Raw genomic sequence first — 14929 nt, 5'->3', positions numbered from 1 at the left:
AGCTGCAGCACTTCCTTTGTCTTGCTTACAGTGAATTCTGCGTGTGTCTCCTGAAGTCACAGAAACATTGAGAGCTGCAAGGGTTTGTGAGCCAGACCTGATTTGCAGCCTCACAGCAGCGCTGAGCTGGGCTGCAGCGCAGAAACACACTGATGGCTTCCATTTAGCTAGGCCCAATTGCTCCTCTATTTCATGGTCTTGAAGTTGAGTCCATACATCCCCAGCATGGCTTCAGGAGCTGGTGTTTGATGGAGCTCCATAGCGGAGAGCCTGAGTGGTAGGCCCATCACTAGTATTTCGTCATGTTCATCTTCCTCCTTGTTTTGCTACTGCACGATAGCTCCAAATTTTATTTATTTGTAGAAGGGTGAAATATAAAAGAAAAGGATTAATCTGTTTTGAGATATTTCAATGCAGTTCTGTTTTTGCTAATTTTCTATTGCAGTCGGTCATATAGGGAAATAACAAGTCTTGTTATAGGGAAATTCTTGCTCTGAAGAGAAAAACCTCCTTTTGTAAATATAAAAGAAAGGGGAAAAGCGACTCTACTTCATTGCACCATGTCTAGATGGTGAAAATAAATGTCTAAACTTATTTTCCAAAGGGATTTTGGAGTCAGAGTGCCTTTGTTTGCAAAACAATTCAAGTCCTGTATTTAACCTTAGGCTTGGATTAACTTGCAGGGAGGTTTCCCACCACTCATGGCCAGAATTGTCATAATAGACACTGAGGAGGTGGCTGATGTAGGACAAAACCCAAGCCCACCCCAGACCCAGAAGCAGCATGCGTGGTCTGGCATCATGCTGCCTGATGTGGGGTGCTAGCTAGAATGATAAAACAAGTGGCTGTGCAAGTGAGGAGTAAGAACTGTAAGGCTGGCAGAGAACACTCAATGATCTGCTGCAGCATGGGCTTCATGCTGGTTTACTCCTTTCCTTGCTCATCTCTTTTGCCTCTGTGAAATGTAGCTGCAATACCTGGGAGCACTTAAAAAGCATTCAAGGAAAAATTCATAGTACACACTATTCTTCTATGTGACCCTATAATTTTGTTGCGCTAATTTTCTTGCCTGTGTTCAGTTCTGGATGTAATTTCTGAGTGCCAGGGCCAGGGATCCTGTCTGTCTTTACTGGAAATTGTTGAGAACATTTTTCATGCAAAAATCGAGAAAGAGAGCTGCCTGATGTGCAAAAACCCCAGAATTAGCGTGAAGATGGAGTAGAGGGGTGTGTGTGTCGTGAAATAGCCCTTAGTGCTGAGGTGAGCTGTGTTTGATGTGTAGGATATATGTCCCTGCTGGGACGATGGGGCAGGTATCTCTGCTCTATAGCCAAGGAATTGAATCACATGAGATAAAGTGATGATGGTATTCTGGATGCTCAATTCAGCATGCAAAATACCTAGTTGTAGTGTGTGTTGTAGCAGTTTGTGAACCCCATTTTCTGGGGAATGGGCATTAGTTTCTGCGCAGAAATGGAATGTGAATGCTCTGCCTCTGCCCTGCTGCTTTTATGTACAGTCTGGGGTAAGTGCTGGAGGGTTGGAGGTGGGAAGTGGGGACTGTGGATCTGGGAGCACTGTAAGTGATGTGGAAGGGTGAACCGCAGTAGAGGGGTTGGATGGGGCTTGGAGCAAGCTACTCTAGTGGAAGGTGTCCCTGCCTGTGGCAGGTGGCTGGAACTGGATGAGCTTTAGGGTCCCTTCCAAATCAAACCGTTCTATGATAAATGGGCCTTGGAGGAAGGGGATGCGTTAGCTACATAGAGGTTGGATTGGTGGTGAATGGATAGGGCATGGAGCAGGCAGGGCTTGCTCTGAGTGTGATGCTGAGGCTGTTGAGTCGAGGAACCCTCAACACTCAATGGAGAGGTGGAGCAGCCAAAGGGTCAGGCAGCAAGGAGCAGCTTTGTGTGTGCAACAGCCTCTTTTGTGTAGGCAGCACTGTACTGCACAGATTGGGGAGTCCTCCGCATGCAATTGGAGGCATCAGGTTCTATGATCGAAGAATTTTGGATGATGTCAATGTGATGCTGTAGGTAATACTGTGATTCTTGTTAAGGATGTGCACTTGGCGTGTTCCCCAGGAGCTGTGCCATAGGTTGAGGTAGTCTGCAAGTAAAGGCTGGGACAGGCAGACATCCTTCAAGACGCCTGAGGGCTCTTGTCTGTACATGTCCATCCCCTTTCATCACTTCCGTGCTTGCTTGAGGCTCATCATCTCAGGACAGGGGAATGGTGGTGGAAAAAACAAAACAAGAGTGCTATGGCTGTTGGGTTGTAGATGATCTAATTACTGTGCAAATACTCATTGCTGTTTCTATGTATTTTTCTTCTATAAAAATTCTGAAACACCAGATTTTCAACAAAGAATTTTCCCAAAAGTCATGTCGTTGCTTTGCCTTCTGCATCTGGGAAGTGGTTTTCCTCAAATCCTCCCATGAGTGTTTATGTAACACTGATTACACATTTAAATGTTTAAAAAACCTTAAAAATTAAAGGTTAATGTTTAATTTTGTTTCATGCAGGCAATTGGAAATGCTAAAACAACAAGGAATGACAACAGCAGTCGCTTTGGGAAATACATTCAGATTGGCTTTGATAAAAGATACCACATCATTGGTGCCAATATGAGGACTTACCTGTTGGAAAAATCACGAGTTGTATTCCAGGTGAGGAGTTGTGGGTTGGTGTTGTTTTTTTTCTTTCATTTTTTTGTGCTCTAGTCCAGGAAATTTAATAGTCTGGGTATTTCTGTAGGTTAAAAATACCACTCTAAAGGTGTTTCTCCTGGTGGAGACAGATCCAAGATGTGTCTTTCAGACTCAGTCTTTTGCAGTTTTTCTTGATGATCCCAATCTGATGACTTCATAAGTACCTGTGAGACTTGTTAGTTGGGCTCTGGCTGTTCCCTTCATCTACCTGAGGCTGGAACCTAAAGGAGGGACCACTGCTCCTGGCCTGGCTGATGGGCAGGGATGGAAAGATTTCTCTGGGCAGCAGCAGAACTTTTTTCTGAAAAAGAGGTTTTTCATGAAAAAGCCAGGAAAAATAAATTCGAGGCAACAGTCTTCAGGTCTGAAGATGGAGCAGAAGCAGGAGAGCAGCTGAGGAAGCTAATGTCACTGCTGTGACACGTCACACGGGTTTCTTGTGCTGGGCTCAGGACAAGCTTTCTTGGTTTGTGCTTGAGATCTAGGTCATAAGCACCTGAAACACTTATGTCCTTACACACCAAAACCCCCAAACCTACAAAATCATTAAAAGGAACAACTTTGGGAAGTCGTGAGTGTAGGCCCCCTCTTTATGTTGCCATGTCAGTTTGCAAAGTGGTGCTTGCTAACTCTGTTAGCAGTTATCCCAGATAAGGATAAGGCATGGAAGGTAGTATAAAGTTACTTATTTCATTTGCAAGATGGGCAAGGTACATGGGTCAGGACAAGGCTTAGCACCTCCTCTTTCCCAGATGGCAAAAGATCTCTGTCTTCTTGGTGGCACTGAGAGGGTCTTGATGGTGGAAAGCAGGAGATTGGGTTGGGATAACCCTGGGCTCAGTGAGCACTGGGCTGAGCATGGGAGCAGTGCTGTAACCTCTTTGTGCCTCTAGTAACTCAATGTTTTCCCATAGGCGGAGGATGAGCGCAACTACCACATCTTCTATCAGCTTTGTGCCTCAGCGAGTCTACCAGAATTCAAAGACCTTGGGCTAAGTAAGTACTTTACCCCCCTGTGCACTGGTGTTGCTGGCTAGCTGTGATTGCGACAGGAAGACATGATGAGGTTAGAAATGCAGGTCATTGATGAGGTCATGTGTTCCTGTTCAGTGAGAGGAGGTAAAGGGAGATGAGCTTGAAGGGCAGCTTCTCCCCAGTGGCACCCAGGTTTGCTCATACCATCTTCAGGCATGTGGCATATTGGATGGGTGAGGTAGGGATGAGGTGGCGAGGCGCTGGCACAGGGTGCCCAGAGAAGCTGTGGCTGCCCCATCCCTGGCAGTGCTCAAGGCCAGGTTGAACACAGGGGCTTGGAGCAAGCTGCTCCAGTGGAAGGGGTCCCTGCCTGTGGCAGGGGTTGGAACTGGATGAGCTTTAAAGTCCCTTCTAACTCAAACCAGTCTGTGAATCTGTGATGAGACACCAGCGCTCATCACCTCTGCTGTGCAGCAGCTTGCTTCAGAATATACATGAAGTTTGTGTTGCCCTGGTTGGTGCTGTTAGGTTTCTGCAAGCACTGCCAGTGGTAGGAGCTTTCTCCTGGAGGTTAGCCGTGGTGGGAGACAAGAAGAAGCGTATGTATTTTGTAGAAACTGGCTGCAGAACTGCAGTGAAACCACACACTGTGGTAGACACCAGCTAATGCAGGGAGATCATGTGTTAAGATTGTACAAAACAATATTTTGTATGTAAAGACACGTGTTTTAAATCAAATATGTTAGTATGGGTTGATACGGCCAGGGTCTTGGCAGGAGTAGTTGTGATCCATCAGATCTTTTCAACGGTAAACTCCTGAGTTGTTTTTCCTGCCAGGATTTGCAGCAAAACCACCTGAATAAAAGGGTTTACACCTGGTGGCATAGAGATGTGTTGTAATTATAGTTCCAAAATCTCGAACATTTGCTGCTGCTTAAGAAGAGAAGCAAGGCTTAAAAGGTATTTTTAAGTACTACAAATGGAGAGCAAGGTGGATTGTGATCCCAACTCAGAGCATTGTGTCACTGCAGTCTTTCAGAGGTTTCCATCATGGGTGATCAATGGCAGATCAAGAGAGATTCAGTTCCTGGATAATTCTGGGCTTGTCTTAATGACTTTTTGGGTCACAGTAGGCATGTTGGCTACACTTACTGAGTGCTGGTGCTGAAATGGAAGCACTCCTCTTCTTGTCCTTTTGTCAGCAGGAAATGTCAGTGTGTTACCCAGCTGTAGTCTATATTCTGCTCAGTGACACCAAATCAGACAACCGCATCATGAATTTGCTAAGGCATAAGATAACTTCAGAGACTGTCTAAGTATAACCATAATGTCTGTCCCAGGATTCCTGGGTGAAGGTTTTGCATGATTCACTGTGCACCAGCCATAGTATGAAACCTGGCTCTGCATGTAGTTCAAGGCTTGTGATGGACCTGGGGCTCCTTTTGGTCTCTAAGGGCACGAAAATTATGTTCTTCTAATAGCAGCTTCCCAGGTACCATTGAAGAGCATGTGTCTGGTCCCATTGCAGACTTACATGACCCCAAATCACATCTCTCTGAGCACTTTAAAGAGTTCCTGCCATGGGATTATGTGCCTCATTTTTGCAAAGATAGCATGAATTATGGTGATGTCTGCTGGCATCTTAAAACTCAGACTTAAATTATTTCAGCCCAGTCTGGGAGATGAGTTGATATGGGAGAGCTCCAGCTGTGAAACCACCTTTCTGTTCTTGGGAACATGTGGATCAGAGGAAGTATCAGTCTTGTTCAGCACAGCTCTTTAAAAGCGTTGTCTGTATTTGTTGTGACTAGTAATAGTGAAGAATGAGAGCACTCTGCTCTCCTGGTGCATCATCCAGGACATCTTTATGCTGTTGTGACTGTGGCTCTCAACTTCAGTGTCTCAAGGGACAATGTGTAACGGCAGCAGCTGGCGGTGTAGGAGGCAATGGGTGCCAGGGCTGTTAGCCAACGGAGATGGGTCATTTCTAATCAAACTTTGATGCTGTCAGTGTGTGCCAGTCTCCAGCTCCACTTTTCCATGGTACTTGTGCATTTGCTGTGTATCGCAGTGCACACAAGTATCTGAACGGCCTGCGGCTTCTGCATTTGGGTGGAACGCAGCAACGGGAAAAGAAGTGATTCTCTCCAAAATCCAAAGTGCGTGTCTTTGGTGTTTCCTGCACTGTCACCTTGCAATAACTTAGAAATACTTCCACAAAACGTTTTCATAGCTGCTCATATGCTAGGTGGGGATGTCTTTTGGGGTACATGGGTGCCATGAGCTACTTTTGTTGGGGTGAACCAGGCTCTGCCTTGACCTGTTGAATTAATAGTGGTGGGAGGTTTTCTGTGAGTGCAAATGAGCACAGTTGAATGGTTTTTCTTTCTTTTGTGGGATTTTTTTCATTACCAACTTTGCATCAGCTGTACCAGCCTGTATCTTGAGATGACTAGTCAAAACACACTTTTTTTTTACTCATGTAAACTGTACCTTACATACCTGTCAACCTTGTCTTCCCAAGGCTTAAGTGGTATCTTGATGTGAAAATCCATCTTTTCTTAGCTAGAGAGGAGCATATATATTTTTCCGTATAAAATGTTGGGTCTTTTTTTTCTCCTTTGGGTCTTGCACACACAAAAAATTGTTGTTGCTATCTTTTATATTGTAAAATGCTGGCAAATAAAGAGAATCTCTGTGTGAGCCCAACAGAGCAAACTAGTAAGTGCTGGCTCTTCTAAAAGCTTGATTTTAAACTAGAAAATAAATATCTGACTCAAAAATGCGGGAGTCAGTATTCAACAAAGTGCCTTCCCAAGTGTGATTAACTTACTGATGCCTGGGCAATGGTGCAAAGCATGAACGTGTTTTATTTGTTTGCAGTGAATCAAAGAGCTTCTGTGGTTATTAAAATCATTGTACACAGATTGGAACACGAATATTAGAACCAGTTACACCAGAGATGACTTGAGGCAGAAACAGATCCCAGTGTTGACGTATAAAATTGGAGTCTGATGTCCTGTACCATCAACCACCACCAGCTTGGGATGCATCTTGCAGGGTGATGTGCAGAAACATCAAGCTGTTAATCATAGAATCCTAGAACCACAGACTGGTTTGTGATGGAAGGAACAACAGAGCTCGTTCAGCTCCAATCTCCTGCCGCAGGCAGGGCCCCTTCCACTGGAACAGCTTGCTCCAAGCCCCTGTGTCCAACCTGGCCTTGAGCACTGCCAGGGATGGGGCAGCCACAGCTTCTCTGGGCACCCTGTGCCAGCGCCTCAGCACCCTCACAGGGAAGAGCTTCTGCCTAAGAGCTCATCTCAGTCTCCCCTCGGGCAGGTTCAAGCCATTCCCCTTGCCCTGTCCCTACAGGCCCTTGTCCCAAGCCCCTCTCCAGGTTCCCTGCAGCCCCTTTAGGCACTGGAGCTGCTCTCAGGTCTCCCCTTCAGGAGCCTTCTCTTGTCCAGGCTGCCCCAGCCCAGCTCTCTCAGCCTGGCACCACAGCGCAGGTAGTCCATCACAGGCTGGGTGAGTTCTGTTGTGCTGGGAGCACCAGCATGGACATCAGCTCTCTGACACCAAACAGCATTTTCTGCCCCTTGCTCCTGATGCTCCAGCCATGAGCAGAGTTACTGAAATCTCTGGGTCCCAGGGCTTTGAATGCCAGAGAGAATTAAGTGTTTTTCTTAACAGCCTGAAAGTATAGCTAATGCAAAAGCCTCTGCAGGAGGTCTGGGAAGGGATGAGGACCTTCTGGTGGCAATGTGATTCAAAAAAGGTACAAATTGCAGTGATTTTAAAGGTTACCAGCAGGCTGATGTGGAACGCACAGTAGGCTGGTTTTGTCGTTACTTCCATGATAATTCAGAAATATGTTTGTGAATGTTAATGAATTTTCTGAGGTTTTCTCTGCAAGTCACTGCTACCTAGTTTGAAGCAAGCTGAAGCTGGTGCTGGGGACTGATTCTGGGTAGGATGGGGAAGTTACCCCCCTCCTGGGCTCCCCAAGCCTGCTCCAGCTCTGCCAGCACTCAGCCTAGCAGCCTTTGGCTTGTGTCTTCATAGTTTTGGCCTCAACTAAGCCCTTGTTTAAAGGAGGGGCAATTGCTTGTGCAACTTTAAAGTGGGTATCAATCCTGTTGTCTCTTTTTGTTGCATCTGCATTTAAAATGCATCTCAGTCTCCATAGGATATAGTTTTGTGTTGTTCTGAAATAACTGTGCTAAACCACGAATGCTCAAATGGTGTAATGCTGGCACTGCAGGCGATTCTCCATTCCCATTGCTCCACTGATTTAAGGCATTATGGGGGAAAGGGTTTAAAGTATCTGAATCGGTTGTGAGTATATGAAACAGGATAAAAAGAATAAAGTAGTAATGTGTTTCAAACAGTCAACACCGATGCAATACAGATGTTATTTGAATTGCAAATATACCCTAGCTCTGCTCTGAATGAGCTTGCTTTGCATGGGGAAGGGGTTTTGTCACTGCAAGAAGTAGCTACAGTCACTTATCAAGGTTGTACTTCATCCATTTCTGAGTAAACTGTGGTTCAAAAGAGATGGGTGCTCTTTGGGAATGAGGTGGTGGGGGACAGTGAGCATCCCAGAACACACTCTGGAGAGTGGCCGCAGGGATAAGTGCTGCACGCTGATGTATTTCTTCTCTTTCTTCTCTCCTAGCGTGTGCTGAAGACTACTTCTACACATCTCAGGGGGGTGGCACGTCTGTTGCTGGTGTGGATGATGCTGATGACTTTGAGAAAACAAGGCATGCCTTCACCCTACTTGGTAAGGGGTTGCTCTCATTGGAGCCTTCCTAGCAGAAATCTCTTGCAGATGTATTCAGTATTTTGCCTGAACTATATGGCTCTCCTCTAACACCAAGAGACGTAACAATCTGTTTTTCCTATTGACCTAGTTGGCTTTACCTTGTTCTTTAGTATGAGCTGCAGAAGTGTTTCACACAGCTATCTGTGAAGCAGCAGTGAAACGGAGGAAGACACTGGGTTTAAGAGAAACCTACATAAACCATTCTGGAGTCAAAGCTGTGCTGCAGCTTTGACTTTCTATTTTTTACCCTATTTATAAGCAGGAAAAGAGCTATTACTCTGCAGTTCAGTTTGTATTTGGGTTGAGGGTGATGTCACTTTTCAGACCAGCACACTATTGTACCAACTAACTGATGGTTGGGAATAATGTGCTGACTACATCCCTGCTCTGCAGAGTCCACATTTGCATGGCCAGTTGCAAAATCTACCACTGCAACAACCACAGGTTCATGCTACAGGTGAGCAATGCCATCACCTACCTGCAGCACCAGCTCTTTGACAGGAAAAACAGTTTTTGCCGGGGAAAACTTTCCCTGTTTATTAATATTTATCTGAAGCCATGTTTTTAAATCTTGTTTAAGTCTTGGTGCCTCCCCGCTGCATTTCACGTGTTGGGAGAGGAACTCACGGTGTTCACAGCTGGCTGTGAAATGCCCCTGAGCAGATGTACTCCAACCACACAACCTTTGTCCTCTTTGTGTTTTAGGTGGGCTCAACCACTTTTTCTCTGGGGTAGCAGCAGTGTCTTGTCTTTGTATTTACCCTCCTCATGTCTGGCTTGTGTGACTTTGGTGAATACTTAAAAATTACTCCACTGAATGCTCCAGACTTGCACAGGGGACTGTAATCCCCAAGGAGCTTTCTCCACATCACCTTGTTATGTGTAGTCTCTCTTTGGTCCCCTTCTCTACATCTCCAGGCTGACCCCCTGTCTCCTGCTGGTCCCTGTGAAGCACTGTGTGAGCATCTCCTTCCACTACCAATTTGATGTTTTCCTGCTCTTCATGTGCTTCCTCTGGCTTTGCCTTTCATGTTTTTTTTTTTATGTGTTTCCAAGCTCTGTCTGGTTCTGTTCAGGGCCTAGTGAAATTGCTACTACACTTTCTAGGCCTGTTTTTGTATGTGTAACAAGTCATATTTATCTGCAGTTCTCCACCCTAGCGAGGCTTAACTTCAATTAAGAGTGCCAAGTAACAGCAGAGCATTGCTCCTTTCAATAACCTTGAAACGTTTCTCACTGTGCTGATAACAGAGAAATCCCGAGAGAGGGAAGCTCTTGATAATTCAAAAAACAGCAGGTGATGTCTCAGACCTTGGGTGTATAATGAGGACACCAGCACTGAACACAAAAGGGGCACAGAAACCCAGCTGGGATGTAAAAGTGCAAGATGCAGCAAGAAAGCCATGTGCAGACAGCTGCTGGGCAAAGCTCCTGCAAAATCATGCCAGAAAAATAATATATAACAATAACATCTTACAACCCCAGTGAAGACTCGCAATGCATAGCTCCTGTTGGGGCAATGGGGATGGTAAAATAGAGCTCCACATCACCTTCATGGTGAACTGATGTATCCAGCGGTAACACCAGTCTGGAGGCGTGCATCATGTACATGGCTTTAATTTTCTCTTCTGTTTGTGAGATGCCAGCAGTAAGTTGTAACTTCCTTGCTTCAGTTATCAGCAAGATCTTGCTGCTAGACTGAGATCACAGAGAAGTGACTCCTTGTTCTGTGAAAGCCACAGAACTCCTACAGTTCTGGTCCTGTTTGATCATTATTGAGTAGTGTCCTTGGTTTTGTGCATTTTCACAATAGTATTAAACCCATCTGTGATAAAACTGCTCTGATGCAACCAAAGAAATAACATAAGCAGCTCCTCTCACATCCTCTGCTCTCATTTTTGAGTGATGACTTAACTGAGAGCTTATGATGTGTTTTCTGGGAGAGGTCTGATAGCTCTGAAACGCAGCATCCTGGGAAGGAAATAAAACACTGCATGTGTTTTCAAATGAACTGAAAATTGCAGTTTGTTTTCTGTTGTGACAGCTAGCTGTCAATTGTTCCCGTAGGAGTGAAGGAGTCTCATCAGATGACCATTTTTAGGATAATTGCTGCCATTCTGCACCTAGGGAACTTGGAAATCCGAGTGGAACGAGACGGCGATGCCTGTAGTATATCGGTAGGTCACCAGCAAGAGTGGGGTACATGGGGAGCTTATAAATCGGGCGACATTGAATGTGTTCAGCTTCACGGCAGTATCTTTTGTTAGAAAGCCCTTTTTCTGCTGGTTTTCTTTGAATTTTTTGAAAACACACCATAATTTCCTGGTTGCTTAGACTTTCCTGGAAGACAATGCATTATTTCTCCTCTCTAGCCAGCCTGTGAATGAGGTGATGTAAAGGCTGCTTACCACTGCTTACCATCTTACATTGCAACCCCTCTTCAACTCCTCCTGCTTTCTTAAAAGACTTGGTGCCCAGAGTATTGGGTGAACAGTGACTCCCACCAGCAAAAGGTGTGATGCTCTAGAACCACTTTCCTATTAGCAAACCCATGAAGCTGCGGCTTGTAATGTGGCCATCCAATACCCAAAGGAGCACAGCACAGTTAATTAGCAAGAATAAATAAGACTAAAAATGCCTAGTGTTTTGTTTTGTTTTTTTTTTTTCTGTTTCTGTGTTTGGTCAGAGGAGGGGGAAAAAAAAAAGGCAATTATATGGAAAACACTATCATTACATCCCAGACTGGGTTGTTTCTTCCTAATTAAAGTATTGAAACAGGTTCTGTGCACACTTTTAGTGTTACCCTTGAGATAATGTGGCGTTCAAGTAGATGCTGGAGGTAGTTTGCTTGATATTTGGCAACATGGATATGTGAAAATGGTCTGCTCTGGCAATGTTGAGTTCTATAAAGGAGTTCATGTTGTTTAATTACCTTTAGACGTAATTGCATGCTATTAAATCAGTCCTGTTTTGACTTTGAATCTGCAGTCAAAAAGGTATCACAGCAATGAGGCATCCTAGAGGTCTTTTAAAATGCATTTTCCTCCCCATCTCCAAACCCGTTCACCTTCTGTACATGTATGCATCTGGAAACTGTTTACGTCCTTTAGTTGTGTGTTACTACACTGAGGAAAGGAAGATTAATTTCTCATTGTCCAAAATGCAGTGTCAACTATATGGGCATAACAGAGACTCAGAACGGCCTTGTCTTACTTTGAGGAAGGAAAAAAAATACAATGCACTAGAGAAAATGAAGCTCATATCTCATTGTATTGATTATGCAAAACACAAGCCCTTCTGGTGATGCACGTTTTGTGAATTTGTTGTTCAAAATGGAGTTAGTTTGTGAAAGGCATGGTGTAATGACATTCCCTAGCCTTTAACTTCAGGCTTAATCAAGGTTGCTGTGAGGGAGTGTGTAGCTGCAGCTCAAAGAGGAGTAAAGTAGAAAGTACTCCTTCCTGTTGGCAGTGAATGTGGTGATCTGCTCTTTATGCAAACATAGACTTTAAGGATGGCCAGACCAGAAGTGAAAATGAACATGAGCCGGCTGCAGTGTGCGCTCGCAGCCCAGAAACCAACCGTATCCTGGGCTGCATCAAAAGGAGCGTGACCAGCAGGTTGAAGGAGGTGATCCTGCCCCTCTGCTCTGCTCTTGTGAGACCTCACCTGGAGCATTGTGTGCAGTTCTGGTGTCCTCAACATAAAAAGGACATGGAACTGCTGGAACAAGTCCAGAGGAGGCCACGAGGATGATCAGGGGACTGGAGCACCTCCTGTATGAAGACAGGCTGAGGAAGTTGGGGCTGTTCAGCCTGGAGAAGAGAAGGCTGCATGGAGACCTCATAGCAGCCTTCCAGTATCTGAAGGGATGCTGGGGAGGGACTGTAGTGACAGGACAAGGGGTAACGGGTTAAAACTGAAACAGGGGAAGTTTAGATTGGATCTAAGGAGGAAATTCTTTCCTGTTAGGGTGGTGAGGCACTGGAATGGGTTGCCCAGGGAGGTTGTGAGTGCTCCATCCCTGGCGGTGTTCAAGGCCAGGTTGGAAGCCTTGTGTGGGATGGTTTAGTGTGAGGTGTCCCTGTCCATGGCAGGGGGATTGGAACTAGATGATCTTGAGGCCCTTTCCAACCCTATTCTATTCTATTCTATTCTATTCTATTCTATTCTATTCTATTCTATAGGGTATATTAATATTCAGAGCTCCATGTTAGCCATTTTGTCCATATCCATGAAGGCTAGCTCAACTGGATGAATGCCCATTGCTTTCCTGTTTCTTGTCAACCACATTGAAACACAGTATTTCCCTACACAGTTATGAAATGCTGTTTATTTCTTGCACTGATCTGGGAACATGATGTTGAATCTCCAGCTTTGGGGTGTCACCAACCTGCTGACTTTGCTTCTTGTTACCCCCAGAGCAAGGACAATCACTTGAACAGCTTCTGCAGCTTGCTGGGTGTGGAGCACAGCCAGATGGAGCACTGGCTCTGCCATCGCAAGCTGGTCACCACGGCCGAAACCTACGTGAAGAGCATGTCCATGCAGCAAGTGGTGAATGCCAGGAATGCCCTGGCCAAGCACATCTATGCCCGGCTCTTCAGCTGGATCGTGCAACACATCAACAAGGCCCTGCACACCACCATCAAGCAGCACTCCTTCATTGGCGTGCTCGATATCTATGGGTAGGCACGCTTTCTGCTTGTAAGGCTATTTAGTTAATCCTTTCTGATTTATCTCTTATGTTTTGCTTGGCCTTGTCTTGTGGTAGGTAATGGGAACAATAGAAAGGGGTGCAACAGTGTGCGGTTTGCACTTTTGATCCTCCTGAAGACTGTGCAACCTTGAACCCAAAGTTGTGCACACAGATGTTTTAGTGATGGCTTCTGGGGTTTACCTCCCATGCCATTACCATTTTGGATTTCTGTCCCCTGTGCTATTTAAAGCATCACTCTTAAAGATGAGCTATGGGTAAAGATGCCCATGTGGAGACCAAGGACTGCTCTTGGCTCTTCCTGGGGTTGATGTGTAGTTTGAGGAAACTGCTTCTTTAGCAGTGAAACTGATGCTGCAGGGCCCTTGTGTTTCAGAGGTCTTTGGAAACCTGCTGCAGGACAGGGTAAGGTGCAAAAAGCTCTGCCATAGCAGCAGGCAAGGACTGCAGCCTGCAACCTCAGGGGCAATGAGCTGCTCTAAATTCGGTCTGGGTGCGAGTTACTGTCAGCCTGTCACCCTGACACCTGAGCCCTTGTAGATTGAGCTTGAGCTCGAGCTCATTTTAGCTGAAGTGCTGCAAAGAAGCAGAATGTGGGGGAGAAAGGGAGGGATTCTGCCATTTGTGGGGTGGAAAAGGGAAGAGGTCTTCAGGGTTTAGATTTTCCCTTCTCCTCTTCCAACACCATCCATTCTCTGTCTTTTGGGGGAGCAAGGGCAAGGAGAGAAGTCAGAGGTATACCCAGGGAAGTGGTAGGTGCCCTATCACAGGAAATATTCAAGATCAGGTTGGAGAGGGCTCTGAACAACCTGTTTAGTTGAAGATGTCCTTACTTATGCAGGTTGGACTAGATGACCTTCAAATGTCCCTTCTAACCAAAACCATTCTGTGGTTGTAAGTGGGACAGCAGTGACCAGCTGCGCTCCCTGAACATATTGAGATGCCCCTGTTTTGGAGGGGAATGAGGGATGGATGAGTTGTAGCTGCTTCAGGAACCAGTCCCGGACCCAGTGCAGTTGCTGTGCTTGCTCAGTCTCTAATCTCATGTAATGGCAGACTTCTCGTGAAGGTCTGTCAGATCTAGGTGGACCTGAAGTTCAGAGTTAAATCCTGCCAAAGCTATTCTGGGTCAGCTGCAGAAAGTTTTTATGGCTATAATACCTACACAGTTACTGGAGTTTGGTCTTGGTATGAAACCTCCCATGGGGTTTCTGCAGCTACTGGTGTTTGGGATGTTGATTTTAACATCTGCTGAGCAGCCACAGCAGCAGAAAGGCTGCCAGAAAGTGCTGGAGCATCAGCGTAGTCCACTGCCTGCTCATCTCCACCAGTTACTGTGGCCTTATGGTAAGATTTAGGGGGGTACTTGTATTAAGTATGATAAGAATACAGTCCTCTTTTGGGGGTTTCAGATATCAGTGGTATTTGAGATGGTTTGAGATGGTGAGGTTGCTCTCAAAGGTTTGCAAGTGTCTGGGCTCTCTTCAATAGATAACACAGGACCTGGAAGATGTTAAATAATGAGATGGGATTGGCACAGTCTGGTTTGAAGGCTGTATGAGATGGAAAAGTTGTTTCCCATCAGTGTCCCTACAGATGAAGATTTCTACAGGCTGGGGTGTCATAAAGCAAGCTTTGGGATGAAGCCATGCAGCCGATAGTGGGTCACAGCAGAAAAACTGGATGTCTGAG

The 14929-nt window shown here is 45.5% G+C and overlaps 1 protein-coding gene across 3 annotated transcripts in view; it reads left to right on the top strand.

The window, feature by feature from the left end:
• MYO5B (myosin VB) overlaps positions 1–14929 on the top strand; it is a 157490-nt gene that overhangs the window by 55054 nt on the left and 87507 nt on the right. For all 3 annotated transcript variants that reach the window (XM_065663542.1, XM_065663541.1, XM_065663543.1), the window contains exons 6-10: positions 2526–2669; positions 3626–3707; positions 8371–8478; positions 10588–10697; positions 12943–13208. In XM_065663542.1, the coding sequence (XP_065519614.1) occupies positions 2526–2669; positions 3626–3707; positions 8371–8478; positions 10588–10697; positions 12943–13208 (710 nt within the window). The remainder of the gene's footprint in view (positions 1–2525; positions 2670–3625; positions 3708–8370; positions 8479–10587; positions 10698–12942; positions 13209–14929) is intronic.

Source organism: Lathamus discolor, chromosome Z, assembly GCF_037157495.1.
Source record: "Lathamus discolor isolate bLatDis1 chromosome Z, bLatDis1.hap1, whole genome shotgun sequence".
In the NCBI taxonomy this organism is placed as follows: Eukaryota; Metazoa; Chordata; class Aves; order Psittaciformes; family Psittacidae; genus Lathamus; species Lathamus discolor.
Note: the sequence above shows the minus strand (reverse complement) of the source record. Positions and strands in the feature narration are given on the sequence as shown.